We start from the raw sequence: 21,892 nt of genomic DNA on the forward strand, positions 1-21,892 counted from the left end.
AGCATGAGTTTAGGCTCTCAACTACAAAGACAACTCTAGTCAGAGTAGAGGAAGGACACAAGTCTCTGATGTTCCCACTGGAAAAGGGGTTCCAATCCACAGACTGGCGTGTTGGGGGGCACAGCAAACACCATCTTATCACCATCAGATTGAAATAAGAGCGCCACACACCACTCTCAGGAATGAACCACCATCATGAGGTTCTGGTGTGTATGTGTGTGTGTGTGTGTGTGTGTGTGTGTGTGTGTGTTTAGGAAACTGGAATATTCCCACTGTCACTTCTCCATCTCCACGCTCCATCAATCAGCGTTGCCCGGTTTCGAGTCGCTGCGTTTCTGTGAGCTTCCAGAAGGTTTTACGGGCACCCATAAACCTGCCTCGTCAAGTTTGAAGGAAGCCACGTCAGAGACACGAAGAACAAAGAAGGTTGATTAGATCAGGAGTTCCTCCTTCCAAAATCCAGCGGTTTCCCAGGTCAGCGTGCTTTGGACATGACTATAGACTGGATTTCAAGAAACAGAAGCCATGTGGCAACTGAGAGAAGAGGAAGGCAGCTCAGGAGACGCCTACAGAGCAGTTGGAAGAAGAGGAACTGGGCTCCCTCCACGCTTGGTCTGCAGAGAGACTCCCAGAACCAGCCTGCAGCCCTGGCCCCAGGGGGCGTGTTCTCTACGCCACCATCAGGATCTACGCTGTATGGTGGGCGCCATAGACTCACCACTGGTTTTATTTTCTCTTTTTGTTTTTTTCTAAACAAAGCTTGCATACCTCGTGCAATAGAACATTATGCTCCAAGGTATAACACTCACTACGCTTTTTTTTTTCCTATGGATTTTTGATTTATTGGAAAAATCTTCGGGTTACTCTCTAGTTTATTCCAGGGATGCGAGACTGGCACAATATCCACAAATCAATACACGTGATGCATCACATACACAAATTGAAAGATTTAAAAAAACCACGTGATCATATCAATAGATGCAGGAAAAGCATTCGACAAAATCCAGCACCCTTTTTTGATAAAGACTCTCAGTAAAGTGGGAATAGAGGGATCATACCTTATCAATAATAAAGGCCATATACGACAAACCTATAGCCAACATCATACTCACTGGGCAAAAACTAAAAGCGGTCCCCTTAAGAACAGGAACAAGACAAGGATGTCCGCTTTCACCACTCTTATTCAACAGAGTACTGGAAGTCCTAGCCACAGCGATCAGACAAGAAGAAGAAATAAAAGGCATCTTAACTCAAATGTCAGAGAACTAATCACCTTTAATTCATTGTTTTTTTTGGCCTTTTTTTTTTTTTTCAAGGCAGTAGGGTACGAAAAGTAAGTGATTAGTGAAAATGAGGAAATACAACTTCACTATTTTATCCTAAAATGAATAAACGGCATCAACTCTTAAAATTAAGTGACTGACAACTTCATTTTCTTCTCATTAACTCTCCCTTCCATGGGGCAAAATTACTACTGAGTTTCATGAAGATTCAAGAGATTTACAGCATGGAAAGTCTAAGAATCCTGAGAAATGTTCACGAGAACCCAGTATACATGTGTGTATATTATTATGGAGGGAGGGAAGGAAAGATGAGAAGAAAGAAAGATACGTGAAACTTATCAGCTTTGGAGGAAATATCACAAATAAAAACATTTTTTTCAAAGCTGATGTAAAGAAATAGAAACATCTCAAACAGAAAAACATTGCAGGAACCTACACAGAGCTGACTCCATGGGAACTATGGAGCGAGACAGTACTTTAAGAAGTACTTCTATATTACCTAGTACACAGAAAAATTTAAATAATTACTTTATACCGCCCTCGCTGCCCCTAAAAATCAGAAACATATGTTTCGTTCTTTCCACCTCCTTTGTCCCGCTCCCTCCTGGGTCAAAATCACTATTATCTTTTATGGAAGTTCCTTCCTAAGTCTCCCAAATTCGACGCTTGCCAGAGCAATATTCTTAGACATAAATCATTATCACTCCAGGTCCCTAAGTATAATCCTTCAGTGGCTGGAGAGTGCATTTAGAATAAAATGTAATATCCTACCCTAACCGGTTTGGCTCAGTGGATAGAGCGTCGGCCTACAGACTGAAGGGTCCCAGGGTTCGATTCCGGTCAAGGGCAAGTACCTTGGTTGCGGGCACATCCCCAGTGGGGGGTGTGCAGGAGGCAGCTGATCGATGTTTCTCTCTCATCGATGTTTCTAACTCTCTATCCCTCTCCCTTCCTCTCTGTGAAAAACTCAATAAAATATATATATATATTTAAATGTAATGTCCTTATAAACATGTGCAGTGGATGTGCGTCCTCTCATACGAGGGATATGCCAAGAATGCAGGCGTAATAGACTTTTCTTCTTCCTGAAATGCTTGTGCCCCCCCCTTCATTCTCCTCCCTTCTTCCCCTACGCACCCACCCCCCAGTTCCAAATACACACACCCCTCTCATCCATGTAGAGTCTTCCCGCCCAGAGTGGCTATGTTGGCTTTTGTGACCTGGTTGGTACCCATTCCTATGGCTTTATCGCTTCCTAGTCCCCTGCACACGGCCTGTATTGGAGTCACATTAGATCGCCCGCAATTCCAAGGATGTACTCATCTCATGCCATGGGAGTTTCACCTGTAAAGTATTCACACGTCATGACTCCATCCTAATGGCGATTTCTAACCAATCAGGTAGCATCGGGCTTACTAGGTTATAGTGTAATTATCTGTTTGTATGTTTGGCTCCTGAACTACATGATACAATATGTTGTTTAAGTACAAGAGCCCATTTATCATTCAATAAAAGGTGCTCAATAAATGCCAATTCTGCCCAGCCGGCGTGGCTCAGTGGTTGAGCGCCCACCTAGGAACCAGGAGGTCAGGGTTCGATTCCCATCAGGGCACAGGCCCAGGTTGTGGGCTCGATCCCCAGTGTGGGGCATGCAGGAGGCAGCTGATCCATGATTCTCTCTCATCATTGATGTTCCTATCTCTCCCTCTCCCTTCCTCTCTGAAATCAATAAAAATATATTTCTAAAAAGCATAATAAACTAATAGAGCTCAACATGAATGATTCTATTAGCACCCCTCGCACTCTTTCATAAGCCATGCTTAAGTGCACTATCATTTAAAAGATCTTGGTTCTTAATTATTTTCTAATTAAAATATATCTTAGAATTGGAATTTTTAAGTTGTAGCACTTCTATGTCAAGGATCCCCTGAGATTTTTAGTAGGGAATTTAATAGAAAACAGACTTAAAGCCCATTCCTATGGCTTTATCGCTTCCTAGTCCCCTGCACACGGCCTGTATTGGAGTCACATTAGATCGCCCGCAATTCCAAGGATGTACTCATCTCATGCCATGGGAGTGGAGGATCCACCTGCTAACATTTCCTTCCATACATGTTTTCACCTGTAAAGTATTCACACGTCATGACTCCATCCTAATGGCGATTTCTAACCAATCAGGTAGCTGTAAAGTATTCACACGTCATGACTCCATCCTAATGGCGATTTCTAACCAATCAGGGAGTGGGACTCCCTGTGAGTGAGTGAGGCATATCACAAGACAGATATATCAAAACTACCAGCAAGGGTTTTTTTTTTCAGACCACACGCATGCTCAGTGCTGACCTTCGTTACGAATTCTGCTGCCACGAGCCAAATTTCTCATCTGAATATTGTGTATCCCTCAGGTTTCATCCTGAGAAACCCCTGACCTCACGGGTCAATAGACAATCAGAGCCCAAACAGTCGCTACACTGGTGACTTCGCTCATGTCCCTTCCCGTGCTTGAAATTCTGTTCTTCTTTCTCCTGGACCAAACGTTACTGATCCTTCAAAGTCCAAGTTAGGTATCATTTTCCAAGTACATGTAATCCTTACCGCCTCCGTGTTTCTGTAGTATCTTATTTACAGAACTAAAAACTACTTGTTATACCATACAGTGGTATTCGTATGCACATAACCATTGGTGCTCTTATTAGTCTGTGAGCTATGAGGGAAGAGTCTGTGGTTTGTTGTTGTTTTTTCAGTGATTTAATAAACATTTGTGGAATGATAAGTATTAGACTCTAATATCTCTGATTCCTTATTGATCTAAACTTCATAAATCTTATTATTACGAGATAACCTACCCATTAAATTCTTAAGCTGCATATCTAGAAAGCATTTTGATAATGAGTATCAGGAATCTGAAAAAAAAAATGTTCATTGCCTCTCATCTAGTAATTATAATTCTAATAATCTATATTAAGGAAAAATAAAAAATAGAGTAAAAAGGTTATGAATAAGGATGTTCAACATAATATTTCTGAAGAGTAGGCAGAATTGGAAAGAGATGATTTCTTACAAGAATCAAATCCCTCATTAAATTATGGCTCCATCAGAAGATAGATTTTTATGAAACCATCTTAAATGGTTTTTTAATTATAGTAAGAGGCCTGGGAAATGCTATTAAAATTTTCACTGAGAATTGTATAACATATAAGAGTGATGTCCAGTCAACTGGAATGATGAATTCATTAATAGGCTGAAACTTCCTTCTTTTTATTTTCTTTTATTTTTTAATTTATTTTATTGATTTTTTACAGAGAGGAAGGGAGAGGGATAGAGAGTTAGAAACATCCATCAGCTGCCTCCTGAACACCACCCACTGGGGTTGTGCCCGCAACCAAGGCACACGCCCTTAACTGGAATCGAACCTGGGACCTTTCAGTCCGCAGGCCGATGCTCTATCCACTGAGCCAAACTGGTTAGGGCGAAACTTCCTTCTTTTGAAAACACATAGCAATGCAGGAGGACATTAAAAAAGAAAACCAGACAGACACACTATGCTTTAAAAAAAAAAAAAAATGAATAACTCCTTGAACCAGAAATAGCAGAGAAGCCCAAGTTAAGAAACAGAGGCCAAGCAAGGAGTGACTGAAGTGCGCGTGGGGGAGGGTAAAGAGACCAGGGGTGGGAGAGAACGGAGCCAGGGTCACTACTAGGAACCCAGAGCTAGGACGAGGCTCCCGGAGCCATGAAAAGAGGAGGGACACAGCACCAGCCCCTACAAAGCTGTGTGCCTGGGGCCGCAAACGTAGACAGCCAGCAATCCAGGCCAGATGGGAGCCAAGTCATTCACTCCTTTGGAGACGGACGCTGCAGCAAACCCCATGTGCCCACAGGGCAGGGTCCCCAAGCTGCCCACGAGAAGGCCTGGTTCTGGCCAAAGGCAGGCCAGGTCAAAGCAATGGAAAAATCAAGAAAGTGCAGGATTTGGGGGGTCGGGAGCAAAACGGAGAACACAAGACAGACGGATAGATAAGTTGCTGTCACACCTCAACTCTTCCGTGGTGGCACAAAAGCCATCACAGACACAACATAAATGACGGGGTGTGGATGGCTCTGGGCCAACTGAACTTTATTTATAAGAACAGGCCTCCTTCAGCCCTCAGGCCATCATTTTCTAACAACTGTTTTAAATCAACATTCTAATGCCACAAAGACAATTAATGAGTAGAAAGACAGCTTATACGTCTTAACAAATAAAGGACGAATTCAGCTCAGATGAAACAAAAACTATGGAAATCCAAAAAGGACATTAAAATACCTTTATAAAAATAAAAAAGGTCAAGGGCAAATACTACGCAGAACAAGAACAAAAATTAATTTAATGGTAAAAATAGATATGGTAAAAACAAACAAACAAACAAAAAAACACCATACTAGAAATCTTGGGGAAAAAAAATAATTATCGTGATTTTAAAATAGTTGCATTGGCAATATAAATACCAGATTGGATAGAGTCAAAGAGAGAATTAATGAACTGAAAGGCAATGTTGAGGAATGCATGATGATCATAGCAAAAGGGGTAGGGAGGGGGGTAAATCTGAAAGAGAAGTCAAGAGACATGGAGGGTTAGACCCGAGATAAAAACATACCAAAATACTAAGGTTATTTATCATGAACTGAAGGATTACAGGTAAATGTATTTTCTGTTCTGTGTTTTTCAATGTTGTCTGATGTTCCCATGTCGAACGAACATTCATTTTAAAATCATAGCAGGAAGTGACTTTAAAAGAAGCGATGGATGGCCTTTGAACTGAATTTATAACGTCATGTTTTCTTTCCTCAAACAACAACAAAAAAATAACAGAAATTTGCCATTGTAAATATAATTGGCATAAACACCTATAAATCAAGACAAACAAGTTTAAAGACTTGTTTCTCCTACACAGCTCAGACCTCTGGACACTGCCACTGCTTCAAGGTGAAGATAGAGTTCATTCATCTTAAACATCTTCAAGTCAGCGAATGAAAGGGGAGGGGAGGGGAAGGGAGGAGGGTACAGGAAGGAATTTGCAGGAAGCATCCTCCCCCACTTCCGGTAACTGAATTACTCAAGGCTCTGCAGCGCTGAGGTGACTGGAGTCATGTGGCAAGTGCTACGCTTTCTACCCAAGACAGAAATCGCCAAGGAAAGCTGCTGACAACCACAAGAGATCAAACCGGATCAGGTTGCTGAACCAACCCCATGGCCCTGAGCTCAGAAGGCCCAGGGAGCAGCCCAGGGCTGTGGGAATCTCAGGAACAAGTACAGAAAGCAAACAGAGTGGATGTTCTGCTCTGATAAACACTAACAGGGGAGTCAGTTGTCTTGTCAAAACGTCTGAGCCGTCAGCATTCTCTCTCAGTCTTTCCTTGAAAATAAAAGTCAACTCTCTCAGCAGAAACCTAAGAGGAAGTGATTTAGCCAGAAATTGAGTGTCTTAATGACTTTTCTTACCTCTTTACCTCACACTATTTATTCTGTTTTTTCCTTATTATGAATAGACAATATTTATTGGGTATTTATTCGATGGAAAGGATCAGGATCCATTCTTTACATATATCATTGCATTTTTTAAACACCTGCTTAAAACAACTCGCTTCTGGCAAAAGGTGGGCAGGATATTTGAATCTTCTTTAAATGAATCACCTAATGTAACCACGTAGAAGGAATAAGTTTTCATAGGCTCCATTTGTCAAAAAAAGACATTGCTTTAAACTAATTATATCCAAATAACATAACCCAATAATCTCCCATCTGACTCCCATTTAGTCCAATAAATGCACAAATCGTATTTATACCCATCTCATTCCAAAGAGGGACATGAGGCAGTTTTGATTTTATGCCTCGTTGATATGAAATGGTACACTCACGCTGAATCCTTCCCAGAAATTACATTTCATTAAGGTTGAGCTCAGAAGATCCCCTTCCTTGTTGTAAAACGTCTTTCTTTCTATACAAAACCTCAAATTTTAGAAAAAAAAATATATATATATATATATATATGTATGTATGTATGATTTAATTATGAATGTTGTCAGTGTTCAAAGGAGAGCGCAGTGTTTGACAGCCTTGTAAATAGCTCAAGCCGTTCTCATTTTACAAGCACAGGAGACATCATCGCACTATTTCATGGACTGCAGCTTCATTTCCCCACCTTCCCTGCACGCTGCTCAGCGGAAATGCCGTGCTTCTGTCAGTAACACAGAACCAGGCCTGCGCTGCTCCTCCCTCCCTCCCTCCCTCCTTCCTTCCTCCCTCCCTCCTTCTCTTCCTCCTTTCTTTCTTCAGAGAAGAGGGAGAAACATCAATGATGAGAATCATTGACCAGCTGCCTCCTGCACTCCCCGCACTGGGGACCGAGCCCACAACCCAGGCATGTGCCATTGACCAGAATCGAACCGTGACCTCCTGGCTCATAGGTAGACACTCAACCACTGAGCCACTCTGGTCAGGTGATGCCTGTGTTTCTTAAAATGTATTCATTCCACCGACCAGAGAACCTACCAGCTATTCTGTGTGTGTGTGGGGGGGCGGGGGGGGGGGGGGGGGAGTGCTCTGTGGGCAAATAAACCCGAGAACTGCTGCTAACGCTTCTTTCAGAGACCACGGTGAACTCCTCAGATTTATTTGGTCAGGAAAGCCCTCCATTTCTAGGGCCCCCCATATTCACAAACTAGGCACGAACTTGAGAAAATACTACAGTGGTCAAATGCTCTAGGTTCTCATTGAGGAAATACACCTTTCCGAGAAGTTGGCCTTATCCTATATAATAACCCTATATAATAAAGAGCTAATATGCTCATTAGACCGGATGTGGGACGACCTTCTGGGATGACCTTCCAGATGACCAGTTGGGATGGGAGGGCAGGGCTGCGAGGGCCGAGGTGGCAGCCGGGGCTGTGAGGCCGAGCCCCTTGCACGAATTTCGCGCATCGGGCCTCTAGTGATATATAAAGAGTAACCCTCTGGGGTGCTCACAACTTGCTAAGATGCTCCCTCAGTGTTCAATCTGGAGCCACCCCATCGCTGGAGAAGACAGATGTCCAAGAGGAAGTAGGACCATGGCAGCGGCTACTGGTCCTCTTCAAACCCAGTCTGGTGTCTGTCAGTGCTCCCTGTCTAGCTCTAAGTCTTGTGAGAGCGTGCCATTTGTCATGGCTACCTGTCTAGTTAATAACCATAGGGAGGAAGCATGTCGACATGGAAAAGTAAAGGAGGAATCATTCCCATCATAAGCAAACGTAAGTTCCCTGGGAGTAAGATCGCCATTCCTCTCCTTGATCCAATCCCCTGTAAACTATGAAGTCCTACTTTGCAAGACTGAACTGTTAATGAAAGTATAAAGTATTTTTTTCTGATCCCCCAGAAATGCCCCTAAGCACTGAGAGAGGGGGATATTAATAAGCAAACCAGTAAACCAATATATACCTGGTATAATGTTGAAGGAAGATCAATACTCTAAATAGTTTGCCTTTTGTTGTCTTTAAAAGTCATACTTTTAAATCCATAAGAACATAGTGTCATACAAACATAACATAATTGTATTTATTTCTTAAACAAACTTGTCATTCTTGGGTTCAATAAATGAACACCCATATTTGAGGGTACCCAATGCACCCACAATTGCCCAATCTGCGTCAGGCTCATAATAATGGGTGCTGAGTTGTTTAGAAACTGCAGGCCAGCTATGTAATGTCATTGTGATGATTTTTATCCATACAAAAGCATCTGTGACCAGAATATATTTAATCCCATACACTTCATTATAGATCAGTATGGATACGCATTTCCAAACTGGGTAGAATCTCTTAAAAAGTTACATCATCCGGTTGGTTTTTGGACAGGGGTAACCACGCCTCTTCTTTTCCTTTAGCTACACATCCAATGAAAATTCACATATTTTTACTCACTCCCTGTCTGTGTTTGACAGGGTTAGATAGAGGCTCAGCTAGCGGAGGTGTTCCCAGCTCCGTAACAATAAGAAACCTCAGGACCAGGGACTAAAAGGGATTTTCACCACAAAAATAATTCTTAAAAGGGTACACTGTTCACTTTTGTGTAAATATTACTCTTAAGGCAGAACTCTGGCGAATTTCAGACTCTTCAAAATGATATTAACGAACAACATAAACTGATGAACAAAAACAGATCCAGAGACAGAGAAGCATCGATCAGACCGTGAAACCTCAGAGGGAAGGTAGGGGAGGGAGGGGGTAAGGGGGAGAGATCAGCCAAAGGACTTGTATGCATGCATATACGCCTAACCAATGGACACAGACACCAGGGCGGTGAGGACATGAGCGGGTGGGGCGGGGGGGGATATGGGGGGATAAGGACACATATGTAATACCTTAATCCATAAAGAATAAAAATGGTATAAGGCTTCGCAACTAACAACAAGGCATACACACGTGTGCTTTTGGACCACATATGTGAAAGAAGATGTTTTGTCCCCAGACAAGTTCACAAGCCGCAAAGTCTTGGGCAAGTGCATGAAGGGAGGGCTGGGGGGGCCTGGTCATCGCTCAAAGTGACAAGATAAAACACACGAATGTTCCTGGCCGTCAAAACCAGACAAATTTGCTCCTCATGAAAGAGATTACTATTCAAATACCCAAGAGACTATTCGATAATGAAGTTTCAAACACAGCTTTTTAAACAACAAAACAATAAGATTATAGGTAATAATAATAATAATAACAACTTTTTTCTTTAGCCATACTAAACAATTTTCAGTTCTATGAGGCTCTCAAAGATTTTTTTGTTCAAGAACATCAAAACGTCTAGCTTGTCTTACTTTTTTTTTAAAAAAAAAAAAAAAAAAGCACGACTAACAAACATGAGTTTCTTTCAGATGCTCCGTTACCTTTCAGGTCTTTCTTTAGTTTTCTGAGATCTTTCTGGAAATCCTCAAACTTCATCTGCGAGGCCTGAAACAGGTCCTGGGGTTCGGGTAGCGGAAAAACACACTGCTCCTTCCCGGCGTCCTAATTCATTAGCAAGAAACACATCATTTTAAACCAATCAGCACTGAGATCAATAAGAATCATACGACGGCAGGGATGGCAAAAGCACAAAAACCAACAATGCCAAATCATTTACAACAAAGACTAACCCCCCCCCCCCCAAAAAAAAAAGAAAAAGAAAAACTATCTATATGCAAAAAACTGTCTTACCTCATCAAAATTTCGAAGATAATAGGACACGATATATGACAAAAGGCTTCTGCTATTGTCCTAGGCAGAAAGACCAAAGTAAGTAAAAATATATATATATATATTTAAACGATTAAATATAGTGTCAAATAAAAGAAACCCCAGGAAATCAGCATATACAGGGGAGAACGTTTAGAATGAAATGTGGAATTCCATATTTCAAGTTATTTCAGTGACTATAACCAAGGAGTTGAATGGCACAGAAGACCTGACTTCCCCCAGTGCTCACATCTAAGCTCCAAATGTTAAGCACAGCTGTTTAAGGGTGGAGTGTCCACTACAAATACTTTCCTATTTTTGCTTTCCTCCGTCAGAAAATTAGTTCATTAATTTTTATGGATTTTATTAAGGGGCATAACTACTATCTTCGCCGAGATGATGAATATTGCTCGCATTTCTACATACCTGGACCAGCAGTAAGTTTGATGGTACTATATAGATTAGGAACATAAAAAAAAATTAAGCATTTGCCCTAGCCGGTTTGGCTCAGTGGATAGAGCGTCGGGCTGAGAACTGAAAGGTCCCAGGTTCGATTCCGGTCAAGGGCACATGCCCGAGTTGTGGGCTCGATCCCCAGTGGGGGACTTGCAAGGGGCAGCCGTTCCATGATTCTCTCTCGTCATGGATGTTTCTATCTCTCTCCCTCTCCCTTCCTCTCTGAAATCAATAAAAATGTATTGTAACACACACACACACACACACACACACACACACACACACACAGAGTCCAATCCTCAATTTGCCTACATTCATTCACACAAAATACTTACACTGCTCTTGACGTCTTTCAGCTTCGGAAGAATGTCTAACCCAAACCCATCGGCCTGTCCCCGAGTCTTGTTCCCGCCATTCATGTAGTTGCCGAAGGCCAGGACCAGACCCAGCACCCGCAGAACGCCGGGCCCATTCTTCAACGTCTGTGAGCAGAATGAAGAACCATTGCTCTCTGATACAAAGTTCTGTTTGAATTACCGTCAGTCAGTGGCACATATTCATATGACACGAATCATTTGGGGTGATACCCAAACTTTATTATTGGCCGTTACTATATTTGAGGAGGAGTGTCTCCAAGAGGAAGAAATCTAGGCCGTTTCTGTGAAACAAATAAGGCTACACGATGACAGCCACTACAAAATAATGTCCTTGCTATCAGCCTAACGGTGCCTACCTCCGCAGCATCACAAATGTATGGCAGAGTGGCGGGAAACCCAGACATACTTCCAAAGATAAACCTCCAAGTTTAGATTTATCCCTGAAAAATCCATACTCACGTCTTCCAAATCACATCATTTAACCCCATTTTGCAAGTCACATCCCCTGGAAATGTGCCTTTAACACCTTATTACTACTTTTCAACCACAACCATTGGTGCTATTGGTTTGGGACCAACTGTTTTAAATGTTAACATTGCTCTTTTCTGTCAAAAAAAATGTATTCTGTGTTTTCAGAAGGCTGTTGATCTTCTGTTGAATCGTACAGCTGATCCTAAATCCTTTGGTTGGAATCATTCGCGTGTTATTGAGGGGCCCTTCCAAATACGACAGGAAGTACATGAAATGCCTTCAAATGGCATTTAATAGGGAGTTTGATGTATTTGAGGGCCATGAAAAGTAAGGATTCTGGCCCTAGCCGGTTTGGCTCAGTGGCTAGCACGTCGGCCTGCAGACTGAAGGGTCCCAGGTTTGATTCCAGTCAAAGGGCACGTGCCAGGGTTGCGGGCTCGATCCCCGGTGTGTGGCGGTGCAGGAGGCAGCCGATCCATGAGTCTCTCTCATCATTGATGTTTCTATCTCTCTCTCCCTTTCTTTCTGAAATCATAAAAGATCATCAATGACCATATTCAAGCATGTGGTCCTACTTGGACTTCTGCTTTTGTTCTCGAAGCTCAATCATGTCACGTTCCCCTCCGTGGGCCTGCTAGCCTCCAAATGTTTTGAGTCCTTAGAATAAATCAAACTTTTCTGAGACGTGAACGTGCCTGAACACAACTAAACATCAGCATCCAAGCGTCAGCTCCCCACACACCACAACCCACCTCACACAACTTCTGCAGCAACTCAAGCTTGCGACGGATCGAGCCAATGCTTTCCGTAAACGTGGCCTGGAACAGGATGCAAAAGACTCGCTCGGAGAAGTTGGGGATGAGGGACAGCTCATACAGGAACCTGAGGACATACAGCCAAGTCAAGAGGGAAAGATGTAACTCACAGAAACGGATGTGCAAGCCCGTATCACGCATCACAGCGATGAACAGAAGGGACTGCATCTTCCGAAGGGAGGGAGCCCGCCCAGGCCGGGATCCCCACGCCCCGGCCCTAAGAGATGCTTACTGTTCAGGCTTGTCCAGGGACTTGGCACTTTCCTTGTCTTTGGAGGACCGGCCATGCTTTTCAATCTTTTCCAGCTCATCTGACTGTGCTCTCTGGAAATCAAAAGCCAAAATCTGGTCAAGTGAATCCCTTAGATGATGATGATCTTAGCACAGCAAGACTCTATATTGTCCTATTTCTGAGCATCCCTTTGTAGTAAAGCTTGACATCATTCCTGAGGCATGTGAAAGTGTAAATATGTTTAATGGAAACCAGATCATCTCCAAATCTCCCAAGTGATGTTATTGACGATCAGTGATCTGCAAAACACTTATTTATTCAAGCATGTTTTAAAGCAACACGGTCTTCTCTTGCTCTTGAGCTGTTTATAATACCCTCCAGAAGGCAAGACTTCCATGTTAAAGTGGTATTTCTTCTTAAGGAATCAATGAAATTCAATTTGATCCTACGGTTGTTCTAAGATTGTTAGAGGGGAAAAGGTACTTATTTAGCTATTTCAATCGTTGTTTATGGATATTTTTTTCTTAGGGGAAAGAAAAACGCTATTGAATTATTAAGTCATGGAACGAAAATAAAAGGTTTTGATACTTCTGAATTTTCTTCTGGATACAATAAAAGGCCTCATGCTTCTTTTCTTTCCCAACCTTGTATAATATCGAGCTAAAAATTTATCAGCGTAACTTGTTTCTTTATAAGTGAGGGTCTGCATTTGTAACATATGGTACAAGACTTTATAGAATCATAACTCTATTCTCCTTTATGGAGATTTTGGAGGTTTTTTTTATTTGTAGTCTTGTCTTTTTTTTTGTAATTCACAAAGATGTTTCAAAACAGTCAAATACTACACTTTCTAAATACATTCATTAACAAGTGTCCATAAACTTCCATAATTGAGCTCAGATAACACCATAATGACACTTAAAGCCACATAACAAGATGGCATTTAATAATGACCAAACCCATTGACAGGAGTAATATACACTGAGTGGCCAGATTATTATGATCTCTGAACGCATAATAATCTGGCCACTCAGTGTGTGTGTGTGTGTGTGTGTGTGTGTGTGTGTGTGTATAAGCCTGCCATAAATTATATATTAGAGGCCCGGTGCGTGAATTCGTGCATGGGTGGGGTCCGGCCAGCCTGGCCAGGGGGAGGGGACATGGGCGGTTGGCCGGCCTGCCTGCTGGTCGAACTCCTGGGCGAGGGGACAATTTGCATATTAGCCTTTTATTATATAGGATAGACACTGAGTGGCCAGATTATTATGCATTCAGAGATCATCATAATCTGGCCACTCGGTGTGATAGAATATAAAGTTAAGGACGTTGAGAAGGCAAGGGTTGTTTTAAGACACACAGGTCCACCACATAACTCTTAGACGAAACAATGATAGAGTACTATTTGACATCAGTCTTAGTAATATCTTTTTGGATATTTCTCCTTGAAGCAAGGAAAACAAAAGCAAAAATAAACAAATGGAACATCATCAAACTAAAACGCTTCTGCACAGCAAAGGAAAATACGACCAGCAAAACAAAAATATAACCAAGTGAATGGGAGGATGGTGGGTGGGCAAAAGCAGGTTTATAGTTGTGAGCACACAAAACAGAGTTTATTTCTTGTATTATTATTCATTAATTATTGTATTATTTTCCATATGAACAACTGAAAACCTACTTTTTCCCACCCCTGTATATTCACAAAGATTATATCCAATAGGGGTTGATATTCAAAATATATAAGGAACTCATACAACTCCATAACAAAAAAATAATCCGATCTACCCCTGTCCAACTCCAACTCCAATTCCCCTATGTATTCCTTTCCAGAAACAGACTTTCCCACCCAAAATACATTCTAGTTTTTCACATCTATGCCTTTGATCAAACTGCTCCATCTTCTGGGAACGTGTTTTCAACTTTTCTCTCAAACATGTTACCTACCGTTTCCCATGTAAGAATGCCCCACACATTGCCCAACTATGAAGATTATCCTAGCTCCCGCAACATCAAATAATGTTGGCTCCTCAGCACAGAATTCTACCTCAGCACTAATGACATTAGCCTGCAATTATTCAGTTCATCCTGGACATCCACCATTTGATTTGGGGGAGGGGGGTAATCTGTATGTCAGGAATGTTATGAATGAAATAGCTTTTATTGTGTTGGCCTGGGAATCTCTTAGCAATTTTAAAGGGAAATGCTCCTGCATTATTTAAAGGACAATTTAAATGATCCTTTTGAACATTACACATTAAAGAGTTTATGGCTGGTCTATATACTATTTGTTGACTCATACTTCCTCTAATATTGAAAACTACCTTTTCAAGAGATACACTTTCTATGGTCCATAGATTCACATTCTACAAATGCACAGATCTTTCTTCTCCAGGTACAACGAATAACTGGAATATCTTTAAACGCCAAGGACGGAGGGGGATTCGCAAAATGGCAGCTGCAGACTCACAGCAATCTACAGTCGTATGTCTAAGGGCTGAACAGCTCTTCAGGGAACTAAAATCTTGACTACTTAACCATATATTGGCAAGCATGCAAGTAAACAAAAGGAAATCCAGAACCAAACACGCATGAGATGCCATCTGGAATCATTCAACCTCCTAAATAAGGTTGATAGGAGTTTTATATCCTTAAAAAAAAAAAAAAGACTTGGCTATTTATTTCTTTAATAACTTTATTGCACATTAAATTTTAGTTGTCGCAATCATGGGCCTCAAGGAGGAAAGGTAATTATCCTCTCAAGCTAATATGTCAAAAGCATCCAATGTTATTACTGTTCGTGCATAATTTCAAGTCATGACCCAAGCATTTGTAAAAAACCAAGGCTCTTTTTGGCTTGTACTTACAAAACAATCAACATTTACTACCGTTGAAAATCTCTACCTGATACGACCATGCCCAAGCCAAACCTGCAAGTATTCTCCATGAACTATAATATTCCTAGCCTTAAGTACATTCCTGTAGCATCCGCAGAATCAAGGGATTTAAAGGAGGTATCGTCAACATTTATGGCGTCGGGGTGGGGTGATTTATCGCGGTGACTAGCCAACTGCACTATTTCTCTCCTGCTTGCCTGCCATCATGGAAAATTACTGGGAAATGTTGAGTCCACACGTGTCAGGCGAGACTGTCCTCCCACGAGAGCTGAATGGTTTATTAAAAAAGCAAATTTCCAAGAAATACCCTCTGTGCTCTACCGAGCTAAAAAAGTGTGTTAATGTGCTCAGAGAAGCCAGAGGCCCATCAGAGAAGAATACAGTTAATAGAAGAACAATGGCTGGTAAAGACACAGGCAGGCTGATGATCATTCAACACCACACGCAAGGATGTGCAATTCATGTTCTTCTGAGGAGAGACCGCCTTCGGGACCAGAAGCAGCTTCATTAAAACGAGTGGCAAACAAGTGTTTTCATGACCCAACAAGGTTTACATTTAGAGCTAAAACACAAGCACAAAAAGAGCAGCAGGGATCAAAGCTGGAGCTACACATAAAAGCCATCCCCCAGATCATGGGTGTCTGTGAAGAATTTAGTCTCCATCTACTTTATAAAGAATTTGAACACAGCGGCAGATCTTTTGGCTGCTCCCCTCCGCTCTTTCCAAGAAGTAGAAACCTTGGATCCCTCTTAGTTTCAGGTCAATCCATAGTAAAGACAGGCCCGTGGTCTCCCCTAGGTCAGCAGCCGGACCCGAATTTCTCGGGGAAGTGTGAAATTTGGCACAGGCATCTTTCCATGTGTGGACCCTGAGAATGAATGTGCCTGTTAAGGAGGACTCCGGGGTGGCTATGTGGGTTCAAATGTATAAACAGAGTCTCAGAGGCATGGCCAACCAGGGGCCTCTCACGCGCTCTGTGCTTCAGGGAAAAGCTGTGCTCCTTCCATCTGAGTCAACCAACCCTTCTAAGAGAGTTCCTGGCATCTCATGTCAACTGTCTTCCCCTGTCCAATCAGAGTCGCGCAACTGTATCCTCATTGGCATCTTCACTGACCAATCAGAGTGACTCCATTCTGACCACTAAGGACCGTGCTTCTGGACCAATCAACTGAGAGACTATGGAGCCCTCATTTGCATGAAAACAGACCCATCAGAGACTGGGGCCGGACCTCTCCTCTAATTAAGCTAGCTTCACCTCCGTTCCCATGGAGGGCACGTGCAGTTTCCTGGTAAGACTGCATTTTCCCAGCCTGAGCTGTAACCCCCGAGCAGCACAGAGCTGCCCGAGCTGCCACACCAACGCTGAGCTGGGAGACCAGAACTGCCTGCCTGAGCCACCTGCCATCTATAATAATATAAGCGTAATATGCTAATTAGACCGGACAGCCGAAAGACCCTCCAGATGTCCTTCCGGACGACCTTCCAAACAAAGCCAGGGCTGCGAGGGCCGAGCCTCTTGCACGAATTTCGTGCATCGGGCCTCTAGTACAGAATATAGGTGCATTCAAAATCAGAAGCAAAAGATCTGTTGAATCAACTGTACATGTTATAAGCTGCTTATAAAGAGTCTTTACTATGTGAACTCAATCATCTATAATAATAAAAGCATAATATGCTAATTAGACCGGACAGCCAGACGACCTTCCGAATGTCCTTCCGGATGACCTTCCAGATGAAGCCGCAGCTGCGAGGGCCGAGCCCTTGCACGAATTTCATACATCGGCCTCTAGTAGTCAATAACCTTGAGGGAACCAGAAAGATTCTTGGTCCTGAAAGCTCAGAAGGATGTAGTGTATTTAGTGACTGCGTAGTTTCACTGGGTTTTAACTCCTCAGTAAACAGGAATTGGGGGCTCGGGATTGCGCCTTTTGAAATTAGGGTGTGTTTAGATTTGGAGGCCGCCCCAAATTCATTCACATCTAGAAGAGAAAGCCCACTGCCAAACATATGCAATTAGGGGAGGGAAAAAAACGTTGATATTCTAAATAAGGTTTGTATAGCAAATACTTCCATCTGTTTCAGAGATCAAATACGACTGCTTTCAAACAGTCCAAACGGCATGCATGCAAGCATCTGGCAAAAAGGAAAGCATGTATTTATGGGAGAGGTTTCAGGTTAGTTATGTTATTTTGCCCTCGAGGACAAGTAGTGGAATGCTAAATAAGATTATTCCTCACATACTTAATAACAACAAACTGAGTTTAAACATTACACTCCGGTTTATTTTTTTTTCTAGATAAAATTTTTCTAGACAAAATTTAAATGTTCCCTCCAATGCCATTAGTAAACAATAAAGGCCGAATTAAGATCCCACTCAGATACCTTTCAAACACTGTTTTCAGACCTGAACGTAATGATTACAGTTATGACAGCACAGTCAACTTTGAAACATTTCCAAGGAGAACCCGAGCCAAGTCCAAGGGCGCACACGCCCCTTTTCCCTCCTGCAGATACCGTCACGTGAGCAAGGCTCACATCGAAAAGAGTGACAAGCCCGAGCCGGTGTGGCTCAGTGGATAGAGCATCGGCCTGCAGACTGAAGGGTCCCGGGTTCCATTCAGGTCAAGGACACACGCCCGGGTTGTGGGCTCGATCCCCAGTACAGGGCGTGCGGGAGGCAGGCGATCCATGGTTCTCTCTCATCATGGATGTTTCTATCTCTCTCTCCCTCTCCCTTCCTCTCTGAAATCAATAAAAATATATTTAAAAAGAAAAGAAACTTGTAGGAAAAGCTGAGGCAGACCCTTGTCATAATCTCCGCCATCAGCACAGGCCATGCGACTGGGAGGGGTGCCTCCACATCCAGCTTCTCCCTCACATCCAGCTTCTCCCTCACATCCAGCTTCTCCCTCACATCCAGCTTCTCCCCCACATCCAGCTTCTCCCTCACGTCCAGCTTCTCCCTCACGTCCAGCTTCTCCCTCACATCCAGCTTCTCCCTCACATCCAGCTTCTCCCCCACATCCAGCTTCTCCCCCACATCCAGCTTCTCCCCCACGTCCAGCTTCTCCCTCACATCCAGCTTCTCCCTCACATCCAGCTTCTCCCTCACATCCAGCTTCTCCCTCACATCCAGCTTCTCCCTGAGGAGGGAAGAGTTTGAACTGCACATCTAGCTACTACGATTTTTCTGACTCCTACACCCAAGGATCTAGCTTCCAACTTGCTTGTCTCTGAGCGCTGACGGGAACCAGCGTTCACTGGCCCCCTGGGGGCTGCCGAGAACAGAGCAGCAGTTGCAACAAGACTACAGGCACTTGCCACAGCTCCCCCTCCCGGCTCGGCACACCGTGAGCCGACAGCAAATCCCAGCTCCCAGCTTCCGCCCGGGAAGTGAAGGAGTTGGACTGGAAATCTCGCACCCCAACTTTTCTGGCCGTTACCAAAGAGACTGGCTTCTGACTCACTTGTCCCCGTGCGTTCCTAGAAAGCATTTTCCAAATCTATACTTACTTACATACATACATGCACCCAGGTCACATTTCCTGCTTTAAAAAAAAAAATACATACACACACACACACACACACACACACACACACTAGTAGCCCCTTGCAGGAAGATTCCTGTAATAGGGCTTCCTGCTGCACTCTCCCCTGCCCCGCCTGCTTCCCTCCATTCTCCGCCGGCCCCGCCTGCTTGCCTCCCTTCTCTGCCGGCCCCACCTGCTTCCTTCTCCACAGCTTCACTCCCTTCTGTAGTGCTTGGCTTCTTCCTACGCTGTCTTGATATGCAAATTAACTGCCATCTTGGTTGGGTTAATTTGCATATTCACCCTGATTGGCTGGTGGGCGCGGCTTAGGCGTAGCAAAGGTGCGGTCAATTTGCATATTACTCTTTTATTAGGTAGGATTGCTTTCAGAGAGGAAAGGAGAGGGAGCGAGAGATATAAACATCAATGATGAGAAAGAATCATGGATCGGCTGCCTCCTGCACGCCCCCACCCTGGGGATCGAGCCCGCAACCTGGGCATGTGCCCTGACCAGGAATCAAACCCGGGACCCTTCAGTCTGCAGGCCGACGCTCTATCCACTGAGCCAACCCGGCTAGGGCAGATTTCCTTCTTAAAGCAACAAGCCTAGCTGCGTACAGTGTCAAGTAGTGTGTACGTATTATATACTCACACTTCCAGTTCCTTCTATTACTCACATTCTCATAAAGAGCTTGAAGGGTCTCCAGATCAACCACAGAATTGTCCAAGTTCACAACAGCTGTTTAAAAAAAAAAAGGACAAAAGAAAGAACATAAATGACTTGGCCATAAGCCAGCTGTGAAAAGATGCCTGGCCACTTTTTCTTCTTCTTTTATTAATTGTTTATTTATTTGTGTTTTTGTGTGGCTGTTGTTGTTAATCCTCACCCAAGGATACTTTTCCATTGATTTTTAGAGAGAGTGGAAGGGAGGAGGAGAGACACAGAGAGAGAGAAACATCGATGTGAGAGAGAGACACATGGATTGGCTGCCTCTGGCACACGCCCCGACTGTGGCTGGGGATCAAGCCTACAACAGATGTCGAACCCACAACCCTTCAGTCCACGGGCCGATGCTCTATCCACTGAGCCAAATCGGCTAGGGCTGTGAGGTCTGGCCATCTGGAGCAGCGGTGACCAGCTCTGGAGTAGAGTTCATGACCCAGCAGTCAGTGAGTGTAGGGCGTTCACCTCAATGCATCCACTTGCCCCCCTGCAAAGACCGAGCTCAAGGGATTTCAGCAGGGGCGGAGGTACGAGTGCGAGCTTTCACCGGCTCCAAAAATACAAAACCTCACAAATAGGGCCCAGTCCAAAGTCAAAGATAAACTGTGAGTGTCTTTCCAGGACTAACGGCCTGAATTTGGAAAACTTGCTTCAGAGCAGAAAATCAGACCAATCACTCCTCTTACTGTCACATCCCCGTTTTACATCGATTAACTGCTCTGTCTGCCTACATAGGAAACGGTTGATTCTAATCACTCAACTTGTGGGCTTAATGTAGAAACGACAGATGCATTTCCTGTGATACTTGTTTTAATTGTTCTAACGAAAGAACAATTCTTTGATTATGGTATTGAGATTAGCACAGGTGCATCCTTAAAAATCCACTCTTAATATACCAACTACCCATGTTTATCCAAGGGAGAAGTGGAATGGATCATCAAAAATTGGGAGTACGTCCTTAAATGCATTTTGTGGCCTGAGAGTTGTATTGGGTTTTGGAATCCGTGTGTTTTATAACTCAGTTTGGACACAGGTTCATTAAAAGCGTTCTGTATTACCTACATACAGAGTAGTTAGAAATGAGGTGAATTTGCCCTGATCCTTGATTTGTGCCAAGGAGCCAGCATAGCTCTTGTGGAATTAAATATTTCTGGAAGGAAAATCACAAAGTGGATAATCACAAACTGGTTGTGTTTGTTTTGATAACGGAGGCATTTTACAATGTCTTTTCTCTCCAAGCTTCAAGTACACGAGACAATTCTTGTTGACTCTGGCAACATCCCAAGAAGGCATTAAGAAAGGCACGTGGGAAACTGACGCGTATGATGGATGGGAATTCTAACCGAGATAATTTCGCTTTTCTGCTCGAAGCTGAGAACGGACCCCCATGATTCACCAACAAATATCATAGCAAATAGAATATGATACTTCCATCCTAATAATATTCCACTATCTCCATTTCCAAAAATATCAGGTCTCAAATATCAACCTAAGAATTTGGTTAAGACTCTCAGACAAATCTTTTCTGTCCTTAGACTGCACAGGGCAACTTTCTAAAACAAACTGTGTTTCAAAGCAGTAAAAACACTGCCCCACTACCTTTGACTACATTCCAAAAATTAAACAAAAGGGATGAACAAATGGTTTTCACTGGGAGGAACCTGGCTATAAATAATATAACAAAATGCAGAAAACCCAAATAAAGATAGCAAGCTCACGTACGAAATGACTCCCTTTGGATGTGTACAGAGACTATCCCTGGAGAAAACCTTAGGGTGAATCCAAAGGGTCGGACTTCAAAATTCATTAGCTAATAATCAAGTATTTCTACATTCCTCTGGTGACTTAGCAAAAGATGGATGGGGGAAACTCTGAAAGAAATGCTAG

General features: G+C 43.1%; 1 protein-coding gene across 2 annotated transcripts in view; it reads right to left on the reverse strand.

The window, feature by feature from the left end:
- Positions 1–21,892, reverse strand: part of FMN2 (formin 2) — a 128,006-nt gene that overhangs the window by 43,400 nt on the left and 62,714 nt on the right. For both annotated transcript variants that reach the window (XM_054713012.1, XM_054713011.1), the window contains 6 exons: positions 19,959–20,020; positions 12,857–12,948; positions 12,562–12,691; positions 11,297–11,443; positions 10,488–10,547; positions 10,178–10,298 (listed from right to left, as the gene is read on the reverse strand). In XM_054713012.1, coding sequence (XP_054568987.1) covers positions 10,178–10,298; positions 10,488–10,547; positions 11,297–11,443; positions 12,562–12,691; positions 12,857–12,948; positions 19,959–20,020 — 612 coding nt within the window. The remainder of the gene's footprint in view (positions 1–10,177; positions 10,299–10,487; positions 10,548–11,296; positions 11,444–12,561; positions 12,692–12,856; positions 12,949–19,958; positions 20,021–21,892) is intronic.

This window comes from Eptesicus fuscus, chromosome 24, assembly GCF_027574615.1.
Source record: "Eptesicus fuscus isolate TK198812 chromosome 24, DD_ASM_mEF_20220401, whole genome shotgun sequence".
Taxonomy (NCBI): Eukaryota; Metazoa; Chordata; class Mammalia; order Chiroptera; family Vespertilionidae; genus Eptesicus; species Eptesicus fuscus.